The 24,740-nt window shown below is 40.1% G+C and overlaps 2 protein-coding genes across 2 annotated transcripts; one reads left to right on the top strand and one right to left on the bottom strand.

Annotated features, from left to right (window-relative positions):
* Positions 1-92: 92 nt before the first annotated feature.
* ubr1 (ubiquitin protein ligase E3 component n-recognin 1) lies at positions 93-18,084 on the top strand. The gene is made up of 47 exons (XM_044167594.1): positions 93-291; positions 1,579-1,838; positions 2,854-2,932; positions 3,401-3,511; positions 4,745-4,872; positions 4,957-5,095; positions 5,243-5,305; positions 5,422-5,545; positions 5,720-5,827; positions 5,936-6,024; positions 6,109-6,207; positions 6,372-6,529; positions 6,618-6,717; positions 6,838-6,966; positions 7,131-7,311; positions 7,403-7,455; positions 7,623-7,733; positions 7,848-7,913; positions 8,013-8,114; positions 8,197-8,260; positions 8,352-8,476; positions 8,561-8,613; positions 8,702-8,804; positions 8,897-8,945; positions 9,068-9,222; positions 9,331-9,430; positions 9,548-9,651; positions 9,777-9,857; positions 10,078-10,259; positions 10,387-10,595; positions 10,684-10,783; positions 10,871-11,023; positions 11,119-11,219; positions 11,518-11,617; positions 11,711-11,859; positions 11,944-11,999; positions 12,109-12,205; positions 12,387-12,454; positions 12,680-12,827; positions 12,958-13,045; positions 14,215-14,351; positions 14,432-14,540; positions 14,644-14,700; positions 14,786-14,863; positions 14,956-15,126; positions 15,273-15,374; positions 16,046-18,084. Exons 1-47 carry the CDS (start codon positions 247-249, stop codon positions 16,185-16,187), a joined length of 5,226 nt encoding a protein of 1,741 aa, XP_044023529.1. The 5' UTR covers positions 93-246; the 3' UTR covers positions 16,188-18,084.
* LOC122862257 (photoreceptor outer segment membrane glycoprotein 2-like) lies at positions 17,319-24,446 on the bottom strand. Its single transcript, XM_044167603.1, has 4 exons — positions 24,294-24,446; positions 23,162-24,059; positions 22,305-22,551; positions 17,319-19,331 (listed from the first exon to the last, which is right to left on the bottom strand). The coding sequence occupies exons 2-4, from the start codon at positions 23,743-23,745 to the stop codon at positions 19,059-19,061; spliced, it is 1,104 nt and encodes a 367-aa protein (XP_044023538.1). The 5' UTR covers positions 23,746-24,059; positions 24,294-24,446; the 3' UTR covers positions 17,319-19,058.
* Between the last annotated feature and the right edge of the window lie 294 nt (positions 24,447-24,740).

Below are 24,740 nucleotides of genomic sequence, written 5' to 3'. Positions count from 1 at the left end.
CCAGAGGGCGAGTCTAGCAGAATTTGTTGTTTACAAAATGCTTATTTTGTCCAGAAGCACATTACTAATAAAAAAGGCAAATTTTCAAACAAGTATCCTATTTGGTTACTAGACTAAGCTATGAGTGCTTAACTATATCTAGATACTTCTGACTATTCTAATTATGGTCTAACAGCGTCGCAAAAGGTTTCGATTACAAGGAGAACAGTCTCCTAGTGACACCTCCTCCTTTACGGCAAATGGAATATGGCGGAGGGTGAGAAATCCCTAGACGGACTGCAGCTCAGCAAGGTATGATTTTTAAATAGCTAATATAGCTGACAGTGGTTACTAAGACCCAGGGACAAAGCACGGAAGTATAATGTGTTAGTTTCTCTGGTCAATATAGTTTAACCGCGCAGTTAGAGGGTACTAGTTACCAGGCTAGCGTTCATGGTTAGCTCCTGTGCTAGCTACGTAAATGGTTAAAATGTCTCTGCAGAGGCTACAATATTTCCTCCTCACCAATAGTGAGTGTATTTTGCTGGTTTTGGAGTCAGGACTTGTTAGAGCAGACAACCCAGTCGGGGAAAATATGGCTGTATTCTCCGTAGTGTGTTAATCTCCATCCTGTGGTATTTTGGTGTTCGCTTTTGTCCAAAGCGCCACAACATGAGTTGACATGAGTTTATAAATTTTGAGCACCATCGTCCCGACTGATTTCGGACCTCAAACTCTTGCAACGTTTTGTCAGTTATAAACCAGTCCCAGACGATGTTCGCAGTGTGAAAGTTAATCTGACCTACCTAGATATTTACAGTTACAGCTTACAGTTAAATTGACTTGAGGACAACAGACAAAACTGACAGAAATGACAGGCATTGTTTGTAGATGTGGCCTATTACACTTGCAGAACCAGCACTATAAAATATGAAAATTATTGGATATCTAGTGTAGCTCCAGCGTCCACGTACAGTATGCAGCTACAGTGTATAACCGCCAGCATATATGCAGTTAAAATAAACACTAAACACATCATCATTATTGTTTTCACCTAACCATTTCAACCAATCACTTAAGTTGGCTGTTGGCTGGAAGTTGAATTGAACAAATCCCAGAGAAATACATGTGGTAAAACAGGGCACTATATAGAAATCAAAGTTAATGCACAGCTGTGAGTACTGTAAAAATGTTTATATTATTTAAAACTACTACATGTTTCTTAATGAAATTCACTCATCATTCGATGGAAGCAGTGTGACAAATTCCCTACTAATAATAATCTAGGGTAGGTAATGTATTTCAGAAGCAGTTTTTGTTATATTTGTTGAATGAACACATGAAAATGTGTTTTGGGGAGTGGCTTTGGAGGGAGGCCTGAAGGGAGGGGGTGGAAGATTTTTTCAGCTGGATACTTTCAAAATCTAGCTGTCTCTTGCTAGTTTCTCCAACGTTACCTACCCTAGCTTTAAGTTAATAGAAACCAATTAGTAATTCTTATTTTTTTCTCACGTAAGCTTTTTCAATTTGATGTCAGGCTGGTTGGGGTACACATTTTCCCATTGCCAAACAGTCATGCTCTTCACTTTTGTCCTGCAGGAATGGCTGGAGGCAGCAGACAGCAGGGCGGAGCTGCTCCGCTACCTGAAGGAGCAGGTGCCACAGATATTCTGCCTGAAGAAGGAGTCCAGCCCTCAGGAAGAAGAGGAGCTCAAGCAGAGCCGACTCCTCCACCCTCTGGAGTGTTTCCTGTTTGGAGAGGATCCTCAGGAGGGTCTGGAGAAGCTCAAGCAGGGCAGCACCTCCTCCCAGCTATGTGGACGTGTCTTCAAAGAAGGAGAGACCGTCTACTCCTGCAGGTCTGAATAGACCCTCTGATCTTCTGTAAAAATAAATTATACCAATAAGCAATAATAATAGTAGTTATGATTAAAATACAAAATATTTATTTGTTGTTGTCAGTAACTAACATTTGGGCTAACATTTATGAAATGCCAGTATCAAAAAGTATTCGCACAGTATTAAGCCCCAGTGGAATCTGGGGTTACTGGATGAGGTATAAAGCCAAAGAGTTCAAAGACAGGAATATACGTACATGGAGGATATTTGACATCGTTAAGTACTTTTGGAGTGAATAGTTTGGCCTCAATAGGTTTTAGTTCTATGGTTATCTAATTACATGACAACCCTACAGTATTTAGGCTAAGTGTTAAAAATGAATAGTTAATGAGTAGAATCTCTTAGGTTTCAGTATGGGGCAGTCCGTGAGTGGACCTGAATGATGCAAAATACCGTATCACTCACTTACATATGTGCATCTGCTCGTCCATCAGTTTTTGCTGTAGTTTTTTTCAATTTCCTTCCCAAAGCTGTCATTTGCATTTTATGTCAACATGAGTTGTATTTAAGAAATGACTGGTATGTCCTTGCATAATTAGACATAATAAAAGTCAGTGGTGTATCCCAGTAGATATTCTCTATGAACAAGGGAAGGCACTGTCACTGTATTCAGATAGATAGATAGATAGATAGATAGATAGATAGATAGATAGAGTACTTTAGTAATATACTCTTAATAAAGAGTATATACTATATGACAAAAAATATTCTTAACAACTTGACAACTACAAACATTTTAGTTGCAAGTCACTTAATATAATGAGTAATTTTAAAATAAGGAATACTGTGATACATAATAAATATAATATGCAGCCAATGACAGTGAATCAATATCAACACAAAATACAACTAAAGTTTATGTGCTCATCAAGTTTACACTGTGGATGTTTACATCGAAGTATACGTTTGGTTAATGTAGGAGAGGTCGTCATGCAGTTTTTACAGTAACTAAAGTGGCATGTCTTCTTATTGCAGGGACTGTGCCATAGATCCCACTTGTGTTCTGTGCATGGACTGCTTCCAGGATAGCGTGCACAAAAGCCATCGTTACAAGGTTGGTGTCAATATAACTGTTTAAATTTTTAATGAAATCCAAATTAACATGTTTTATTTGAGTACATTAATCAGCCACAGTCAGCTTGTTCCTCCTTGGATAAATGGGAATAATATAATGTCACTCATCATTGGATTTGTGTTCTGAGAATTTACATCTCTATATGGGCCCACACAAATTAAAGCATCCTTACCGTGCCCTTGTCAATCCCTATTCTCTGTGATCCACTCCTGTGCGCTATAATGTCAACTTGATTACCCTGCTCTACGGCCCATTTCTAGATACACTAAGATCTGTGATTGATTAATTTCAAATCATTATAGGACTTATGTTTGGCCTTTCATGTTGGAACCCCAGTGTTGCGTAATAATGCATTCCCACAGTTAAAGCAGTTGTATAACTTAATTGCTGTTGCGTGTATCCATTAATCACTCTCAGTGACATAAAGTATGTACTTTTTTTCCACAGATGCACGCGTCATCAGGTGGGGGCTTCTGTGATTGTGGGGATGTAGAAGCCTGGAAGATTGGCCCCTGTTGCTCCAAACACGACCCAGGGGCAGCCACTGCCATGGTTACGGTAAGTTACATAATAGAGCGGAAAGAGGGACGTGGGAGGGGCGCACTTGTCCCATTCTGTGTCAGTGAACCCCAGAATGCTTATTTTCCCATCTTAGTCCTGGGTGCCGCTCTCTTGGCTGTGGCTTAGGCTCCGGAAACGAGAAAGAAAAGCATATTGTTGACCTGCACCAACTGAGAAAATTTATAACTAGGTTAAGAGATTAGGAGGGTGATTGAGTGCATGAAAGCTGGTGGAAAAGAGTTGTCAGTGAGACTGATTGAGAGCAGCCTTTCTACAATTGCTTAAATCCTGCTGAACTGTGCAGAACTGTATTCCCTTTATAGCTTCTCCTACCAAATTGCCCCTGGGACACATTTTGATGATTGGTTGTTACTGTTCAGCAGTTGTTTGTCAGGCCTTTCTTTGCTGATCACAGTGTTTGGGCTTTTCTCTGATAAGATCATGCTGGGCTATGAGCAGATGTACATCTTGATGGCTCTGTGCCTGTTTCCATAAACAGCAGGTGCTTCTATTAACAGACATCACTGGCCCGAGTCTGGGAGGCTGCTTTGTGTTTTTTTACACCAGATCTGAACCTGTGTTTAACAATCAGTGACACATCGCATGGCCATGAAAGCATCTCCACACTGAACATGAAAACCCATCATGCTGTTTCAGACCCCTCATTGTTTAGATTGTTGCAGATTCCAGAGCTTGTTCTCACACAGTAGTGTGACGTAGAGACTGGTGTAAATACACATACTCACTGTATGTTTTGTTTGGTTTATGTGTCAAATGTCAGCCATTTGTATGAAATAGCTGCTATGGGGAATGTTTGCTCTCAAGGAATTTGATGTTAACTTTACCAGGCCAGCTGCCTGTTTAGCTCTTATTAAGCAAAATCTGTAGACCAGTTCCTATTATAGAGTCACTGCTGGTGACACAGGAAATAGGGAATTAATAAAGGTTATTACAGCAAACTTTGTCCATGTCAGTCTTAAACTTGGAAAGTTATATTAGAAAAAAACACTTGTGAAAAAAACACAGCAACATATTTATTAAATCACTCTAGGTTCAATATTGATGTCACTAACAAATGTTTGTTGTCACAAAATGTGTGAGAAATGTTTCTGATACTGTAAGTCTAAGACAGTGTTTCAAGTACTTTACTATTGAAGCAAGAGACCGCCTGAGAGTGTTAGTGGTGTGCTCAAAAATGTGAGTCCCGTGTGATTCTCTGATTTTGTGCAGGATGAGTGTGGGTTGGAGCCCGAGTTATATGAGCGCGCTGAGAAACTTTTCCGGGTACTGCTGCAATACGTCACAGATTTCTTGGTATGGGAGGAGAACTTGGAGCTATCAGCTGAGCTCCAGCCCCGGTATGGCCTGTCTAATTGCATGCAAAACACATAAATCTATATGCAAAGCACTCAACCTAACGGTGTATTTCTCAATCCATGCAGGACAAAAGACAATGCATACTACTGTGTACTGTACAATGATGAGCACCACTCGTATGACCATGTGACCTACACCCTGCAGCATTCTGTTAACTGTGATGTGGCTGAAGCACAGACACACACAGCACTTATTGACAAGGAGGTATTTTTTGGTTTTATTTGCTCTTGACTTTTCCTTTACAATACTGTCATGTCAATGGGAAATTGATTTGAATCTGTTTCCATAATTGCATTCATCATATCCATTGCAGATTATGCCATTATGTAATTATTGTTAACTGTTGCACAGGGTCGGCGGGCAGTAAAGAGAGGAACCCTTCGTTCCTGCCAGCAAGCAAAAGAGCTCATCAGGGTAAACACCAGCCACTAACTCTACACCAGTTTAGACATTGATTTAGAAATTTAGAATGATGTTTAGTCTTGAACCTGAAATAAGTGAGCTCTAACTCTTTTACTGCTATATTGCAGTCCAACTCTGAACACATTTCCCTGCAGCCACTACGTGTGGAAATCCTTCACGCAGCAGTAATGGCTCATCAAACTTTTGCTCTGCACCTTGGCTCCTGGTTTCAAAAGATCATCAGTTACTCAGGTGCTACCATCATTGTCACCATACTTGCACCACACAAACTCACAGCTTTATTTATTGGTTGCGCACCTTTGACATGTACCTTTTTTTTTAGAAAACTTATCTACACCTTAATGCTCAGTTGTCCATGCACAGTTGCATGACATGTGACTGGGAACCTGTGTGTGTCTTGTGCAGTGGGCTTCAGGCAGGCCTTCTGTCAGGTGGCGCTAGAGACCAATGCAGACGGAGACCGACCTTGCCTCATCAGCAGACTCATGCTGCACGATGCCAGGATGTACAAAGGCAAGTAGATCTGAGTTTGATTTTCACATAGAATAAGAGCTTAATCTTTTAATCTTAACTCGAATCCATATGACACTAACATGAAGATTTTTTTCTTATTTCCTCAAGGAGCTCGCAAGATAGTACATGAACTAATTTTCTGTAGCATGCTAATGGACACAGAGTTCAAGAGGCTTTTTGCAATTGAGTTTACAAAGGTAAAAAAAAATAGGTGAATGTAAATTTTTTTGCACTTCTTTCACTTGCTTAAATTAATACATGCCCCATCTTTGTCTTTTCAGCACTTTAAGCAGCTGCAAAAGGACTTCATAAATGACGACCATGAGAGGAGTATATCCATCACTGCTCTGTCTGTTCAGATATTCACTGTGCCCACATTGGTAAGTGTTGTTTGTAGTTAGGGCATCATTGTAGATGTTATGTTATAGTGGGGTAAGTATTATATGTCTTTTAATATTTGTGCTTCTTTAAGAAGACCACAGACATACAACATATCTGTGCCTTAGCAGCCATCTCTATCCTCACATTCCTATTCCTTCTCTAGGCCAGACAGCTGATCGAAGAGGCGAATGTCATTAAAGTGATAGTCGATACAGTCATGGAATTGCTGCGTGAACATCTGGATGTCAACAATCGCTTCTTCTTCCTTGGCTACAACTCAGACAAGTTCTCACGCATCCAGGTCATCTTCCACGACCTCAGGTCATTAAACAGGAAACAATTTGAACAAAATCTTCATTCCTAACTTTCTTGGTCTTTATCTAAGATGTAACGTATGTGTCTCTCTCAGGTATATTCTGATCAGTAAACCCTCAATATGGACTGAAGAGCTGCGGACAGAGTTCATAGAGGGGTTCAAAGTCTTTCTTGGGTTTCTCAAATGCATGCAGGTAATATTTATTTCAACCCTGATTCATTCTTTGATAGTGTGTAATAGCAGGACTATTACATCAGGTTATGGTAACTTGACAAACCACATATTTAATGAATCCTTGCACTGTCCTTATCAGGGTATGGAGGAGGTGAAGCGCCAGTTTGGTCAACACATTGCTGTAGAGCCAGAATGGGAGGCTGGCTTTTCTCTTCAGATCCAGCTCCGCCACATTCTTGCTATGTTTCAGGACTGGTGTTCCTCTGATGTGAGTTGTCTTGCAATTTGTCCATCAAACAATAGAGTTATCTCACAAATAGAGGGAGCATAGCTTTGAAACCCCCTCACTGTCCATTCACTTAGAAGTAGCAGAAATATAGAAGAGAGGAGTGAATTGCTGTGGTCAATTATTGCTTGTTTGCCCCCCCCCAGGAAGAGATCTTGCTGTTTGCATTTAAAGAGTGCCACAAAGTCCTGATGCAGTGCAGTAACCAGCCCTTCCACAGGGAGGCCACTGACTACTACATGTGCAAGCACATCCTCCATGTTTGTCCATACAAAGTGTCTCAGGAGCCTGTCAGCATACATCTGCCCATCTCCAGGCTACTGGCTGGTAGGAGAACTAATATTTGAGACTCTCAGTGATTTATTGGTATTTTTTCTGTCAGCTGTGAGCTTACTGCTCTGTACATTGTGATCCTCAGGCCTGTATGTACTTCTGTGCAGAACAGGGGCAATTGAACGTCTGGATGATCCTGTAAGTGACATGAAAAACACCCCACAATGATTTAAATGTTTAGTAAGCTACTGGTGTCAGTGAGTCAGTGAGCAGATATTCAGCATATGCTGTGTTGTGTTTATTGAAGGAACAATCTTAACCACTGCTGGCTGTTGAGAGTTAAGGTTTCTTTCTGTCTGTTGCAGGAAAGTTATGAGCACACCCAGCTGGCAGAGCATCCTCTGCGCTGTGTGGTGCTGGCTGCACAGGTCTCAGCTGAAATGTGGCGGAGAAATGGGCTCTCATTGGTCAGCCAGGTATACTGCATTCTTTGGATGTTCAAGGGATTGTTTTTATTCTGTATTTATTCTCTCTGTTATTTCTTCAATTAATAAATGACAAGTAAATTAATTGTTGTTTTACATGATCAGGTCTTCTACTATCAGGATGTAAAATGCAGGGACGAGATGTACGATAAGGACATTCTCATGCTTCAGGTTGGTGACAGACGTAGAATTTTTCTCATGCTCTTACCCTTTACTTTTTATATATACACAATATGGTAACATATCACCCTCCCCACAAATTGTTTACAGATAGCTGCTTCCAAAATGGACCCCAACCACTTCCTCATGCTAATCTTGTTGAGATTTGAGCTCTTCGATTATTTTAATGGAAGTTGCTCAAGCAAAGACCAGGTAAGCATTACCTCAATAATCATTCTGAAAAAATGTTGTCGTGCCACCAAACTTATTAACTTAAGTGCAACTCAATTTCCAGGATGAACTGATACAGTGGAATCGTTTGACAGAAGAGATGCTGTTCCTCCTTATCGTCATCGTTGGTACAGTGTCACATTCAACTAATCAAACTTGGGAAGTTAGTTGGTTGGATATGAACCATACTATAGTGTCTGACCAGTGTTGTGTTTCCAGGTGAGCGCTATGTCCCCGGTATCAGTCAGGTAACCAAAGAGGACGTGACAATGAGGGAGGTTATTCACCTGCTGTGCATTGAGCCCATGGCTCATAGTAGCCTGGTCAAGGGTCTGCCGGAGAACGTAAGCTACATGAACAGTCTAAATTATAGAGTTCTTTTCTTGGTTTACTCATTTAAAAACGAGTTCAAAATGTTTTCTTTGTAGGAGAGCCATGAAACAGGCCTGGAGACTGTAATTACCAAAGTTGCCACCTTCAAGTATGTAATGACTGTGAAAGAGCTTATGAGTTTTATCTTAACAGTCATTTCGGAGTGGGTTTAATGTCTATTTTGCCTTTGTTTTTAGAAAACCAGGAGTTTCAGGACATGGGTTGTACGAAGTAAAAAAAGAGCGTCTGGTAGAATTCAACCCCTTCTTCTACCATTATTCAAGATCTCAGCATAGCAAGGTAGAGCAATGTCTCAACACCAGTTTTACACTAAATAGACACAACTTCTGTTGAATATTCCTCATTTCATTCTCATCTTTTACTTGTTGTAGGCGGAAGAGTCCCAGAAGAAGAGGAGGACTCAGGAGAGCAATGATAAAGGTGACCAATGTCTTTGCTCTGCACAGGCCTCCGTACAGCTCCAAGAATGTGACAATCTTCTGTACTCCATTTGCTAATGAATCAGCCCTACTAACATTCCCTCTATTTGTGTTTGTTCTCAGCTCTGCGCCCTCCGGTGCCCCCAGCCTTCTGCCCAGCTTTCTCCAGCATAGTGCGTCTGCTCTGCTGTGACATTATCATCCATGTCCTGAGACGCGTTCTGCAGAGAGCTGCAGAGGACCGGGCGACTCACTGGACAGAAGCCATGATCCAGAGGGTACACATTACATCTGTTTTTTTCCTTTACAGAGTCTACCATGCTCTGCCTTTGCTATTTATTACTCAAACCACTTGCTATAACAAAATGTATGCATTTACCACACAGGCCCTGCACTTGATAGGTCAGGCATTGCTTGAAGAGAAAACACAGCTTGAAGATAGCACTGTGGAGGAAGTGACCTTTGATTTCAGCCTTAAGGCCCGCAGTGAGTGAAAACCAATTGTTTTGTGTCACTCATTCACATTTCATCATTGTTCTGACAGCAATAAACTGGTTTGGTTTTGTGAATTTTCTGACATAAATGTCTCCTCTCTTCTTCCAGAAATTGGTTCAGAACACGGCAAGTCAGTGTTCCTCTTGTTGTCCAAGATTAAGGCTGTTCCTTCCCTTGAAGCTCAAAAAGACATGGTCAAATGGGTCCTACAGGTAGGCTATTCAGTTAGCCAATTTTCATTCTGTATTTTTATCATTTACATTACAGTTTCTATCATGGATGGATGCATTTATTTTCCAGTTACCGTCACCATTTTAATTTTATATTTTTCTGCTAGATGTTTGAGATTGTCAAGTGCCTTAGAGAGAAGTCCAGTCCAACAGCCTCCATGAGCATGGAGACAACCAAGCCCGAAGAGGTAAAGAACAATGAATGATGAATTTTTAATAATGTGAATGTAACAATACAATTGACTTGACTGTACGCTTGCTCAAAGAGGGCCCTGGGCAGTAATACCTAGAACAGGAGTTCAAGGTGGCAAATGCAAACTAGCCGTCAGTCAAGCCCTCTTCTGAAATTATAAGAAATAGAATAGAATTAATAGAAAAGTTTTGCTGTCTGACTTGTTTTTATTCCAGAGTGCTCAGGACAAAGAGAAGGCTGAGCGCAAAAGAAAGGCAGAGGCAGCCAAACTCCACCGGCAGAAGATTATGGCCCAGATGTCAGCAATGCAGAAAAACTTCATTGAATCAAACAAGATGCTGTATGACAACATGCCAGAGAGCGGGACACAGGGAGAGCCTGTTACAACCACTGAGAGGTGAGCAGGACCATAGAAAAAAACAAAAACAAAACAAAACCCATGTGTGTGTTTAGCTGGCAGGAGATAAAGATCCAAACTAAATTAATTTGACTAATTCTAGTTTGGGTTATGTTTATTCCTCTAGCTGTGCCATGGAGCAGATGGAGCTGTGTGTAGCCATCGGGCCTCACCGAGGGTCCACTCCAGCAGAGAGGGAGGTGCTCACCTGCATTCTTTGCCAGGAAGAACAGGAAGTGGCAGCCCAGGCTCAAGCCATGGTACTGACTGCGTGTGTCCAGAGGTCCACAGTTCTCACACAGTGCAGAGGAAAGATACCGACCAACAGAGCAGATGGTCAGTCTCAATTCACTAATCATTTAATTTAATTTAAAACTGTAATTTGATGGGGAAAATTAAACATGTTCATTGTTCACCCTTAAAGGGACAGGGACATCATATCCCCTCTTCATGCCTCCTGAACTGGCAGTTGGGACCCACACTGGCAGCTGCGGACATGTCATGCATGCCACGTGTTGGCAGAAGTGAGTTATTACATGAAACAAATTTGCTAGTTATTATTCTTTCAGTGCACGATTGACAGTTCATTTGTTAAACTCTGCATTTTTCAGATATTTTGAGGCTGTTCAGAATACGACCAGGAACCGGCTCCATGCTGAGCTGATCATCGACCTGGAGAATGGGGAGTACTTGTGTCCCCTGTGCAAGAGTCTGTGCAATACTGTTGTCCCTCTTATCCCATTGGAACCACTAATGTTTAACTAGTAAGTCCAGCCCACCTTCTTCAGGCCAATCTGCGATGAATTGTTGGTTGCACAAATGTATAAAAGTTATTTGAATATTTGTTTCATCTGTGTAGTGAAAATGCAGAGATAATTGGACAACATTTGACCCTGCCTCGCTGGATCCAGATCCTCTCTGCCAGGATTAAAGGACTAAAGTCAGTCACTCAGGATAATGGTAAGAGGACATACGCAACATACAATAATTACATCTCTTTCAATGGGTGAACAGCAATGGCACAGGAAAAAGCATTGCTATATCCTCCAGAAAAGTTTTAATTTGCAGCAAACCATCTTCACATGCTAGTCTCTTCATGCACCTGTTTTCTGATTGCGGCTCACCTTAAAATTTAATATCAGTTCTTCTGCTTCGGCAGTTACCATCAAATGTCATTATGCCTAGTTTGTAATGTGTGATACTCCGGTGATGATGTGACATGAGATAATTGATGATTTTCTCTCTCTCTCTCATGCAGATTGCAACACAGAAGGCAGTAGTGTTGATGGGGATGTGGGGATGTGTGGAGAGGGCCAGCCAGACTTTAGATCCATTCTTAGCTATGGAGTACAAGAACCGTGAGTGAAACTGTCAGCTCCTTCAGTTTTTCTCAAGTATCTATGTTTCCTGTAGCACAGCAGTCTGAATTCTCTGCTGCTGGTTGTTTTTAGGAGGAAGATCTCAGACAGCATAGTGGAGATGCTGGTTGTCTGTGCCACCACAGTCCACAGGGTGGGGCTGCAGACGGCACCCAATGAACTGTGCCCACGTGTGCCCCTTATGACTTGGAACACATGTGCCTTCACTATTCAGGCCATAGGTACAGTAAGAGTTGGCTTATTGTGTCACTCTGTCACGTTTCATGTTTTTGCAATTCTCAAAATATGTTTGCATGTCTTCACAGAAAACATATTGCAGGAAGAGGGCAAGCCACTCTTTGGGTCCTTACAAAACAGACAGGTTGGATGCCACATATTGACTAGTGAACAGCTGTCACACAATGCATGCACTGTATGGGTTTGGGTTTAACTTTGTCAGATCACTTTTGTGAAATGCTTCTCTATTTTAGCTTGCAGGTCTGAAGGCAATCGTTCAGTTTTCTGCAGCTCAAAGACTTAAGAGCTCCCAGGCTGTCATTCAAAGGCACTTCACAGACATGTTTGGGGGTATGTGGTCTTTTAAGAATACATCATATTTATCTATCCATTGGACGTAATTGTACAGTTTTCCTTGTCATGTAAAGCACATTCTGTTTTCCCCTGTGTATGAAATTTGCTATATACTGTAAATAAAGGGTGCTTTCCTGTCTATTTGCCTTGTGGTGATAAGTGCGACCTCTTTCCCCAGTCTTGCTACCAGTCATGAGCAGAAAGAATACTCCTTCTCTTCTGGAGGTGGACTTCTTCCATCTTCTGGTAGGTTTCCCCTAAAGGGAAAGCTCTGTTGAGAATGATGACCACCTCTAGGCTGCGGGCGATTTCTTCCAGGATGACTTAATGACTTAAACTCTTCTTGTTCTCATCTCTCAAGTTCTGTTGAATTACATTTTCTCCCAATTTAAAGCTTTTACTTGCATTTGTTAACATGCTAGAATTTTCATTTTTTGTTAATGGTGTATGTGTTCTTGTGTGTTATGTCAGGTGGGGTTGGTGTTGTCTGTACCCTCACTGTACCAGGAGGAGGCTGTAGACCTACAGCCGTCTGCTGTCAGCTCTGCCTACAACCACCTGCACATTCTGCATCTGGTCACCATGGCTCACATGCTGCAGATCCTCCTGTCTTCTACAGGTACACACAACAAAAACCTCAATCAAACATTCTAATCTAACAATACTACTGATATGTACCATTTACTGAACTATCTCAGAATGCTGTACAATAACAAGGATGATTAAATAATGGTGTCAATTCTGCCTAGATTTCCATGCAGTAGCAGGTGGAGAAGAGACAGAGGAGGCGAGAGCAGCAGTAGAGCTGTGTACTACTGTGTCACAACACACTGGAAGGTACAAGTGTTTCTCATCATCCTATTGTTTATCAGGCAAAATAAACAAGCAGAATTTTCTTTTTAGTTTGACATTTGTATACGGTTAAAAAAAACCCAAGTATGAGATCTGTGAATTAAATCAATTGCTTGTAGTTTTTTATTTCAGTTTAACTTTATTAGGCTAGTGGTAAACCAAAGGTTAATGAGGTACACTCTCCCTCCCTAATGAATGAAAGACAAAACAAAACAGTTTCTCTTACAAATGCCAGCAACATAGACAGCAACATGCAGCAACAACCATTAAAAGCTAAGACAGGGATGGCAGGTAATAGATGTCCTCGCTTTATAATAACTCACGTAGACATGTAATTCTTTTGAGTTCAAAACTCATTAACAGAATATTAACTAAACTAAAAGATTGGTTGTTCTGATTCCTTCATTTTAAAACTTATTACTAATTAAGACAAAATTATTGCCTCATAAGTTGGGCTTTAAATATATAAATATATTCAACTAATTTCTCTTTTCCTTATTAGAGAACAAGCTTAGGATTTCTTATTTTTAGAAAAGTCATATTACTAAGCTCAGAATTGCTCTTGTAAAAAAACGAAAGGGACTGTAGTAAACTGTGTCCAACGGTTTCAAGCGGAAGAGGCGACATGCAAAATGCAAATTAATTTGTAAGCTCAGTTTGGCTGTTCCTCTACCCTACAATAAGGAGAAGATTTTGAAAACCTTCGTTCATATCAGACATGAAACTAAATGACAGCCAGATTTGTAATTGCGATTTGTTTTAAATCAGACTTTAAGTAGCAGCTCTTGACAAGAAAAACAGAATTTTTTTTCAGGGAAAACGTTTCCCTGAAAAAACACACAACTTTTACCTACAAAAATTCACAATCCATGTAGTCCATAAACACAGTCTACAGACATATTCACTGTGGGGAAAGTTTGATGTAGCAGGCAGAGCAGGACATTAATTTTTAATTAGCTTGCTTCATAATCAAACTTGACAGGAATCGACCTCGCCTGTTTGTAATGGAAGCAAATGCCCTGTCAGTAGAGGCAAATCTTTCTCCTTGTTCCCTGTTGTCAAGGCCTTTTCCATGCTGCATGCTCAGAGATGTATAGGCTAATGTAGACTGCCTTCAGCTTGTTTGACAGGATGTTCTGTGGTTTGCTCATCAGGCTGATTCCAGATGTGTCTGGCAGCTCTGTGGCAGAAAGAGTGAAGAGAGGAATCGAACCTTTCCTGCGCTGTGCTGCTCTCTTTTTCAATTGCCTTACAGGAGTACATCCTCCAGAGGAGCTCTTAAGTACTGCAGGTAGGTCAAACCGAAGCATCATTATAATTTATTGCATATGATGATTGATGAATTCAAGCTGACATTTTGGGTCTTTGCAGTTACCTCTCAAGGACAGATGGAGGCACTATGCAGCTACTTGGCACTACCCGCCAATGTGTTCCAGCTCTTCCAGGACCACAGAGACTCCGTTACTCCACTGTTGCAGAGGTAGGTGATAAACATTGAGACAAGGTTGATGTATTTGATCAGTAAACTTTTAGTATTCACTGGTGAGGTGAGCAGTTTTATGACAATGCTTTTTCTTCCTTAGGTGGTGTGGGAGCCCAGCTGTAACCAAAGCCCTGAATGGCAAAATCCAGACAGTCAGGTAGACTTTGGCCTTTGTATTCCTTCAGTCCCACTTTTATTTTGTAATACATCTCTAATAATTGATCATTAAACTCTTTCCGCAGATACCCCAGGAGAAGGAATCGTTTGATTGATCTTCCCGAAGATTACAGCGCTCTCCTCAATCAAGCCAGCCATTTTCAGTAAGTGGGAAATTGAAGTCAATCACCGCCTTTCAGCAGAAAATCTGCTAGAGGTGTTCAACCCGCTTGTCTCCTCTGTACTTTGTCCTCAGGTGTCCCAAGTCTACAGATGATGAGAGGAAGCATCCGACCCTGTGCCTGTTTTGTGGGGCCATGCTGTGCTCTCAGAGCTCCTGCTGTGTCACCCAGCTGGATGGGGAAGATGTGGGAGCTTGCACTGCCCACGCTGCAACCTGTGGTGCTGGAGTGGGCATGTTCCTCAGGTAGGTCAATTCTAGGCCTTATAGGGATCAAGGGAATTATTTTTCAGCTCTAAAACTTGTTTTTTAACTGTATTTTTTGACTTTGAATTGTATTCTTTCTTGCATGGAATGTGCTATATAAATAAAGATTGATTTCTTGTTGACAGGATAAGAGAGTGTGAAATTGTACTGATGGCCAGTAAGACTCGAGGAAGCACATACCCTGCTCCTTTCCTGGACGATTATGGGGAGACTGATCCTCACCTTGGGTAAGAATCATAGCTTATTTTCCAGGTGCTGAATTGTTATTACTTCTGCACAGAATTGCATGTAGACATTTGCAGATATTGCCTCCTACAGGCAAAAAAGTAAAAGCTGCTGCAATTTCAACACCTCCACCACCTCCAGACAGTGAATGTTACAGCTGCAGTTTTATACAGAACTGCAGGTCTGACACTCCTTAAGTCGCAAACCTACATTTGGATAATATTTGTGGTGCCTGGTGCTTTTCATCAATGACACCATGTGTCCTTGTTTGAAATTGGTTGGTACTAGACCATATTAACTTGATTTCCAGATTGGGAGCAAGATTATATCACACATTTTTTATTATGTTATATTAAGTCAAATTTTGGTGCAGAACACTGCACAAATCATGCTGTCCTATTTTGCAAAAGTCTTCCATTAAAGTCTTGCAGAGTTTAGTGTCATCCAACAATGTAGTCACTGGAGAAAAAACCCACTAATCATATGAATCATTACTGTTTGTAAATTTGCAAAGTTTATGTTAAGAATCTCTTTCTGTAGGGAGTGACTGCAGCCACTCTGAGCAGCATATAGCCATGGCCATGAAGTATATAATCTTGTCATAACAAATGTATTGTGCGTTTTCTTGGACAAACCCTTGAATAAATCAGGCATTCTATCTTTTAATTTTTAGAAGGGGCAATCCATTGCACCTTTGCCCGGAGCGCTACAGGAAGCTGAACCAGCTGTGGCAGCAGCACTGCATCCTGGAAGAAATCGCCCGCAGCCTAGAGGTGGTCAATGTTATGTTTGCCTTTGAGTGGCAGATGTTGTGATGATTGTTCCAGCTGCAGTGGCCAGGAAGTAAAGAGCACAGCCATAGAGCACAATCTGCTCCAGTACTCCTGAGGCGTGCGTGCACACACACACACACACACACACACACACACACACACACACACACACACACACACACACACACACACACACACACACACACACACACACACAACCCTCCTGCAATCAAAGGAGGCCTGAGCAGCCAGTCCCTCCCTGATGAAACCCCTACTGGAGTCTAGAGAAGTGGAACAGTCGAAAGAGGAAGAGGAGGAAGATGAAGAATAATGGAGGCTGATGGATAATGAGTAAACCCAAGTCGCCTTGTTTTAATTTGATTGTCTGCTGTGAGAATGAGTTTCTCCTAGAGTAATGTTATTTGCAAAGAGGCTCATTTAAATAAAGACAAACATCAGATACACAATAACATGTTTCTGTTATCAGTTTATGTATTTATTTCTCCTCAGTAATGCTGTGAATTTTCTGCATTCTCTGTGTGTTAGAAATGGTGATTTGTCATAAGTTATAATTGTTGAATTCTGCTGTTTTGGAGGGTACATTCATTTGAAAATGTTTCATCATGGTCCTACATGTTTTTGCGTTTGCCCATTAATTATGTAGATGGTCCAAATGATGGAGCCACATCCTACTGTCACCTTCACCCATATATAGATGCTTATGTAATGGATAAAGCATTTTGAGTGTATACATTATTTTTAAAGTTGTTTTAAGACAGTGTTCAGAGAGAAGTATACAGTAACCTGCTTCCATGATTTCCTGATGTAGATGCATTTAATGATAAGCAGACATTTTGACACCGATTGAAAGTTCTCTGAATATTTCAGCCATATTTAGACATTTATGGTTACAAGTTCACTGACCTTAAGAATCAGTGCGTGAATTATATGAAAACATCGCCACCATACTATATGGTATTATGATATGCCCTTTTAACAAAAATCCCTAATAGGCCAAAGTGATTATGATTGTCAGATATCCACTGTATGTTTGTAATTATTAAAACTTATCAAAGGGACCATTGCTAGACAGATTATTAGTCACAGTTCACCATGTGGTGCTGATTCACTTAACACAAATTGAATTTAAGTTAAAAAAAAAAAAATTCAATATGCTATTTAAGAAAGAAAAGTACTTTTTATTGAAAAAAAATCTAAGGTAGTATATGATATCTTCTCAGTTACTCCAGTCATTATTGCTCAGCCTTTTCAGGAAAAAAAAAGTGTGAATAGAAAACTTGCTCCTTTTTGTGTTGTTTGACAGTACTAGATGACTTCCAGGCTGTGAAATAAAGACACTAGCCTATATATGGATGAACTGCTCTTGTGCCCTGAATTAGGTGACTGGTGTCACAATTTATAAAAATCTAATGTGTTATGGAATTATATTTGTTTCATGATAATGGAACAAAATCTCATTTCATGTTGCTCACCCATAGAATAAATTAACCATTTCCCCCCATCAATATTGTTTTATCCATCAAGTAAGAGCCTAGAATGAGTCAAAAATAGGCAGCATTCTCTTATTTCACAAGACTGATACTTTCACATGATTTGTGCATTTTAACACATTGTCTCATAGCCAGAATGAAAACTTTATTAACTTACATGCTTTAATTTAGCAACCTCCAAGTTTCCTTTCCCCCCCAAATGCTTAAGCTTTAATTTGCCCTCTCAGCTGCCAGTGCTGTATAATTTCTGAAAAGGCAGAGAAAGCAGAGAGTTCCTTTGACCAACAGACAAGACCCTGCCACCAGCCAATATGTTGAAGGCTTTATCATTAAAACAAAGTAAGATATAGTAGCCTAGTTTGCAATGTACTGGTTTGCAGCCCTAACAAAACAATCACAAACAATAAAACCCAGTCATCACCAGCTCAGAAGGTTTGTTGTCAAGTTTTTGGTAGCTCATCCCAGTGAAAATAACTGAGGTGTTTTAAGATAAGACCATGGTGGCATTGCTGAGGCACATGAGATCCATTGTAGTGACAACTCAAATGTTCTAGAAAATGGATTATAATGTGTTTAAAATTAGATTTCTGTCTGGTTATGTGCTTGTAACTAATATGAAAGCAAGAACATACAGTATTTATGCCATTGTTTACTACCATTGGTACAGTTGCTAAAGTCAGGTAAAATGCACAGAAGGGATCCAAAAATTTTACTACTGATCCAGACACCCAGAACCAATTTTATTCTGCAAGACCTATTTAACTTGAGGCCAAATCATCCTGCCCCTTGATTTGTGGAAGTTAATTTTAATCATATCCTACAAATTCTTGCTAGAGTAATTCCAAACTCTTTGACTGCATTTGAGGCAAAATCAGGCATAATTGTGGGCTTCAACCTCTGACCCACATCACTAATTTGTGTTCATCAAACAATAATATGTCAAGCTCATTTTGACTCAGTCAATGTTGCAACTGACAGGTGTACGAAACAGTTTTGGACAACTGTTGCAAAACCACATGACACACAGGCAACAAGATATCATTTGTAAACAACAAATTACAGTACAGATGTGTACAGATGTTCAGAAAAATATGTACATTTGTGATGATTTATGATTTATGTTATGCTGTTTGAATCAATGGAAAAAGGAATATGTATTTTGTAAAAAGTCAACAAGGCATTATCTACATTTTGGAAAAGATGTACCCTGTCATTCAAGGAAAGTTATCACATATTGTGTGATATTTCACACAATATATTTTATTTTCCACAAACACCTTTGTATAGGGATTTCTCAGTTGTAATTCCTGACCTGACTCATACGGATAAAAAACAATAAATGTAATGTCAACAACTCTTTTTAAGTATTTAGCCCTTTAGGGATGCTGTTCACTGAGAAAGGTCAACTGGCTTCAGGTGTTTGCTTTGGTGGCACATTGTCTGGCCCATAGTGTGCTTTAGAGGTGGAGGGAACATTAATGTTGGGGTCTCCATTGTTGGCTATGTCTATGTGGTTGCTCTTGCCAAGGCTCTTGATGATGTTCAGGTTGGTGCGGGCCGTTTCCATAAAGCTGTTTTCCAGCAGCCAGCCGTCAGACTCAGAGTTGGGGTCGCCCTGTCTCAGCACATTTTCCAGAGAGGTCTGGAGGAAACGAACCCCTGTCAACACTGAGAGCTAAAACAAGACACACAGATGCATATTAGTGAGAACATCACACAAAATGTGAACACAAATCATGATACAAGAGGTCAAAGAAGTAGTTTTGTTTGTTTCCTCCATATGGCTGTCATTTTGTACCTAGTTTGTATCTGCAGCTCTGTGACAGATACGTTTTAGAAACTGATATATCATTTCATTTCAAACCTTTAATTAAAGAACCATTGAGGTTGCCCTGATTTTCAATGATGTTGAGTTACATATAAGTAAAAAATGAATAGGACAAACACACATGAGAATAAAGAAAAATCATACACATCAACAAACGAGAAGAGCTGATGGCTGAGAGGGACATATAGTATGTGCCCAACATGCCGATTGCCGTGGGCCTCATTGCCTGAGGAAAACTGCCTCAACAATCCTCTTTCTACTAGTCCTTGGTTCTATTTTTGTAAAAGAAGCCAATTATTTGACGCAGTTTGCTGACAAGATTGTTCATATGGTATTTAAATGTAATTTTCTCATCAAGCCAGATGCCAGGATATTTATATTTAGTATCTCTCTCAATGTAAGATCCATTCGCAGTGGATATATGCATACTATTATAATCAATATCTCTGTCTGGTAAACAGCATGAATTTTGTTTTATTTTCAATAAGTACCAGTTTAAGATTAATAAGAGCATCTTGTAGAGCATTAGAGGAAAATTGCAGGTTCTTAATGGCTAGTTGTACAGAATCACCAAGACGATACACAGTAGTGTCATCAGCATAAAGATGGACATGACAGCCACTCATTGAAGAGACAATATCATTAATATAAATGGTGAAGAGGACAGGACCCCGGCAAGAACTCAGACTTCACACTCTGAAGTCAAATAAATCATTGTGGAACCAATCACAAGCCTTTCCATCAAAGCCAATACTATATAACCTTAGTAAGAGCAAAGGATGATCGACTGTATCAAAAGCTTTTGACAGATCTATAAAAAGGGCAACACAATGTTTCTTATTGTCTAAAGCGGATACTATATTATTTGTAACTAATGTAATAGCTGAAATAGTGCCGTGATTAGCTTTAAATCCAGATTGGTGCAGACTTAATACAGAGTGACTTGAAAGAAATGCCTTGAGCTGGTCATTTACCAAAGATTCCAGGATTTTTGCTAGACAAGATAATTTAGCGATTGGTCTGTAATTATCTATATAATTTCTATCACCTCCTTTATGTAGTGGAGTTACATGGGCCGACATCCAAACACTAGGAAATATGCCTGTTGTGATAGAAAGATTAAATATATGTGTTAATTGCTTTGTAATAAATAGAGCGGACAGTCTTAGAAAAAAAGGATCCATTGTATCCTCTCCAGTTTAACTCCTGGTTTCAATGGCTTGCAATGCTTTGAATATATCACTAGGAGTGAAGGGCTGAAAGGTAAACTGAGAAACATGGTTCATGGTACAAACACAATCATTATTAATAAGATTATAATCCTTTTCAAATAAATGCACAGTATCAGCAAAGTGTCTATTGAAAGCTAAACCTATTCCTGTTCAGAAATCAAACATTCACCACAATTAATATGTACAGGTAGGGAAATAGTGGTTTTGTTTGTGAGTTCACTGGTTTCAAATTTTGCAGGATGTGAATAGGAACTAGTAATTAAATATGAATAATAATTAGATTTAGTGTTTCTCACAGATGATGCGCATTTATTTCTAAACTGTCTAAATGATGATCAATGGAATGGAGCCCCTGAGGGTCTTTCAAGAGACCAGGCTCTGTTCCTTTCCTTAAATAAAGATAATAATTCAGTGAAAACCAAGGAGTTGATGTATCTTTTATTCCAAGCTTTTTGAATGGTGCATGTTTGTTAATGACTTAGAGAAGATTTTTTGTGAAAAAAATCCAGTGCCATTTCAACATCTGGGATTTCAGATGTATAGTGTATGTCGCTATGGAAAAGGTCAGTTAAAAAGGCTTGATCATTAAATGTATCATATTTCGCTTTGTAACCGTATGAGATTTTATCTGTTTTAACCGAATATTTCTAATACATACTATAGGGCAATGATGACTAATTCCTAGGTCAAAGACACCACAGGCAATAATTCTGTCAATCCTTTTGGAAAAGATGAACTTAATTAGAGTAGACCTAGAGTAGTCTTTCAAATTTGGCCTAGTGGGTTCTGTAACCAGCTGGGATAAATTGAGGTTACTACTGACCTCCTTGAGATGATCAGATGAATTATTCAGCCAATTCAGATTAAAGTCACCCACAACAATTAATTCAACATCAGAATACTGAGAGAGGAGATCTGCTATTTTGTCCATGGAGCTTGTAATAGTAGATCTACAGTCCCCTACCACTATTACTGAATTAGGCCCTAACTGAACCTTCAGAGCAAGAAATTCTAAACATTTTGGTATGGTGACAGCATTTCAAATTGTTGCAGAGAAACCTGATTTAACATATGAATGTATGCAACTAATATACACATATATAGATATGCAACTAAGTCCACTTCATGTGCTGCATGGATGACCCAGAGATAATACGACAGTGGAGATTTACTCAAGGATTAGTACTGCAAGTGTATGTGCAATAACAGTGTTAATGCAATGGCTGAGGTGACACTGATCATGTCCTCCACAAGTATCTATAAATCTTTTTTTTAATGAAAAACAGCCAATAGCCAATCTTTTCTTGTCACTGTTGAAGTGATTTATGTTATAATGACTCATATTTCAAATTGTTTTAAGATAAACAATAATTTCAAAGAGTTGTAAAGTAGAAACAGCTACTGCGACAATAGTAGTGCCAACACAAATGCAGCTCTTTATTGAGAAAGCTGTCTATTTAAAAGAGAACTCCACCAATTTAGCATTACACTACATTGTTTAAATTGTTTTCAAAAAGTACCAGAATTGATGCAACAGAACCAGAGATGCTATATTTTATACTTTTGTTACCAACTTGTATCTCCTTACCTCAAACAGCCAGGTGATGAGGACCGTGAGGCCAATGGACTGCATGATGTGGGTGTAGTACTCCAGCAGCGCCTGGCGACACCCTTTCATCCACAGGTTCAGCTCCTCCGTCTGGTGCTCGTAGTTGAAGTGAGCGGAGTTGTTGGTGATCTGCTGCTGGATGCAGGGCCGTGGGGAATTGATGTTGCAGCAGCTGAAGGGGACTCCGTCCATCAGGTACTTCCCCTCCACGTTACTTCTTAAGCGGCTGAAAAGAAAGCAGTGTGTGAAAGATTTGACCTTAGTGTGTCATTGTTTGGGACTGTACACAATTATTACGGGGGATATTCAGTTTTTCTTCTTGCTGAAAGGTGGTTAGTCTGACTTTTTTTAGGAGAGCAGGGAAGGATCTTATAACTTTTACTCATCCCAAATGTATATTTCCATATATTTCAGTCTTCTTGTGCCAGATTAATAAGAAAGGAGCAAATTATGCAGTAGGACCAATATGTCAGTTACCAGTGACACAGAATCAGTGTTATTATAATTCAGGTTTAACCTGTTATTTAGTATCTTTTTATTCTAAAGCAGAGTGGCTGGAATATTCATAACTGTATTATGTTTGCTATAAATGTATATATGTTAAGGTTGAAAGTATATTACAGTATCTTAAAATTGTTTTATGTTTTGCCTCTTTAAGTTATTAAGGCTGAAAGTTATTAAGAGTTGCACTAACACATATTTTGAGATTTTAGGGGGAGGGTGTTGGAGCTTTTTTTACTATGTTGATCATTTTTATACAGTCCCTTTTTATGCCATCTTAAGTGTGAATATACTCTTTACTAAATCAGTGTCCTCATTCTGTAATTTGCACTTACTCCACCACCTCTTTTTGGGACATATCCAGGTATCGTTTGCTGATCCACTGGATTTGAAACCAGTCTTTATAGCCATTGTTTCCACAGCACTGGAACTCTATCTGCAGCATGTCCACAGTGCGCTTCAGGAAACATCGTCCTGGTGTGTCTGTGTCCTTATAGAACCTCATAGCCTCTGTCAGTCCCAGGTTCAGAGACTCCTCTAGCTCCCCACGCATGCTGTAACACATCAGAGCACCCACCAGCACACAGAAGGTGAAGAAGAAGGTGCATATGATGTAGGGCAGCATGATCAGCTTCCAGCGCAAGAACTTGGTGGTGTCCACGCAGTCGTAGCAGATCTTCCCACCCAGGAAGTTTATGGCACAGGCGATGAGGCCAACGGCAATCAGCATGTTGGGCACATACTGGATGTCCCTTTCAGCCATCAGCTCTTCTCGCTTGTTGATCTCCACCTTGAGGAAGATCCCCAGGCTGAACAGGATGGCCCCTGTCACCACTGAGATCCAGTTCAGGATCCACAGCACCTGGGCCAGCTTGTCCCTCTTGGTCTTTGTGAACTTAACTCTCAAGACCGCCATCATATATATATATCTCCTCTCTAAGTTTTCTTTTAAGTCCAGTGGGGAGGCGGGGGATTAAGGGTGGGACACAGGTAGACCAGGGGAGTGGAACAGGTTTTCCTTTAGGGGGTGTGGGGCACCAAGGGGAGGGGGAGTGGTTGTACAGTTCTCTGAAGGTCCTCTCATAAGCAGCTTAGCCTGGTAGTCGTGATCGATATCTTGTGGATGCTGCATTATGGTTATACTGTAGATGCAGGCAGGTCTGTGAGACTACAGTGGTGAGAGTAAAATAAATGTTCTCACATGACAGGCACAATTTGTTGGAATGGAAAACACTGTTAAGACAAAATAAAATGACATGTGATCAGTTGTATGCAAGCGCGAAAACAATCTACATGTGAGACAAACTGAGAAAGGATCAGCAAGATGTAATGTGGTTTCAAAAACATAATTTCCTTTTTAAATCCAGTGAACCTGGGTATTTCTGTCTGGACAAAGTTCCTGAACATATAAAATGTAAGAAGTAACTGATGCAATGAAACAGAATCCATGAGGTCCACTGTTCCTACCTTATCCTGGTCAGCATTCACCTTGAAACATCATTCTCCTCTCATTTTCAGTTTGTTTTCCAGCTGGCATCCTCAGATTTAGTCCTGAGAGAGGCGAGTTGTAGTGACACAGATAGTATGAAGGCAGCCACAGCCGCATCATTAGTAGACTAGTAGCCAAGTCCTGACCCTCCTCCTAATCCCCTTTAATCATTAATCATCCCTGGGCCCCACAAGGGATTTGGACCTTCTGCCACCTATGCAAAACTGTCCCAGCACTGTGAAAGTAATGGATGATGGCCATTGTGTGCTTGTGTGTGTGTTTGTGTTTGTGTCTGTTTTCATTTGCGTCAAAAGTAAATGTAATATAAAAGCGTAGATATTTGAATGGACATTCTAAAAGGTGATATTTGATAGTTAATCTCAACCTACTGCATCACCATGAGAACACATTTTAATTCAACCAGC

This window comes from Siniperca chuatsi, linkage group LG15 (assembly GCF_020085105.1).
Source record: "Siniperca chuatsi isolate FFG_IHB_CAS linkage group LG15, ASM2008510v1, whole genome shotgun sequence".
Lineage (NCBI taxonomy): Eukaryota > Metazoa > Chordata > Actinopteri > Centrarchiformes > Sinipercidae > Siniperca > Siniperca chuatsi.
Note: the sequence above shows the minus strand (reverse complement) of the source record. Positions and strands in the feature narration are given on the sequence as shown.

What these genes read in the sequence shown, in the direction of transcription:
- ubr1 (XM_044167594.1), top strand. Translation starts at nt 247, where the DNA reads ATGGCGGAGGGTGAGAAATCCCTAGACGGACTGCAGCTCAGCAAG. An exon ending in ACGGACTGCAGCTCAGCAAG is followed by an intron (nt 292 to 1,578) that starts GTATGATTTTTA and finishes TTTGTCCTGCAG; the next exon opens with GAATGGCTGGAGGCAGCAGA. An exon ending in AATCAAGCCAGCCATTTTCA is followed by an intron (nt 14,864 to 14,955) that starts GTAAGTGGGAAA and finishes CTTTGTCCTCAG; the next exon opens with GTGTCCCAAGTCTACAGATG.
- LOC122862257 (XM_044167603.1), bottom strand. Translation starts at nt 23,745, where the DNA reads ATGATGGCGGTCTTGAGAGTTAAGTTCACAAAGACCAAGAGGGACAAG. An exon ending in TCCCAAAAAGAGGTGGTGGA is followed by an intron (nt 22,552 to 23,161) that starts GTAAGTGCAAAT and finishes CTTTCTTTTCAG; the next exon opens with CCGCTTAAGAAGTAACGTGG. An exon ending in TCATCACCTGGCTGTTTGAG is followed by an intron (nt 19,332 to 22,304) that starts GTAAGGAGATAC and finishes GTCTTGTTTTAG; the next exon opens with CTCTCAGTGTTGACAGGGGT.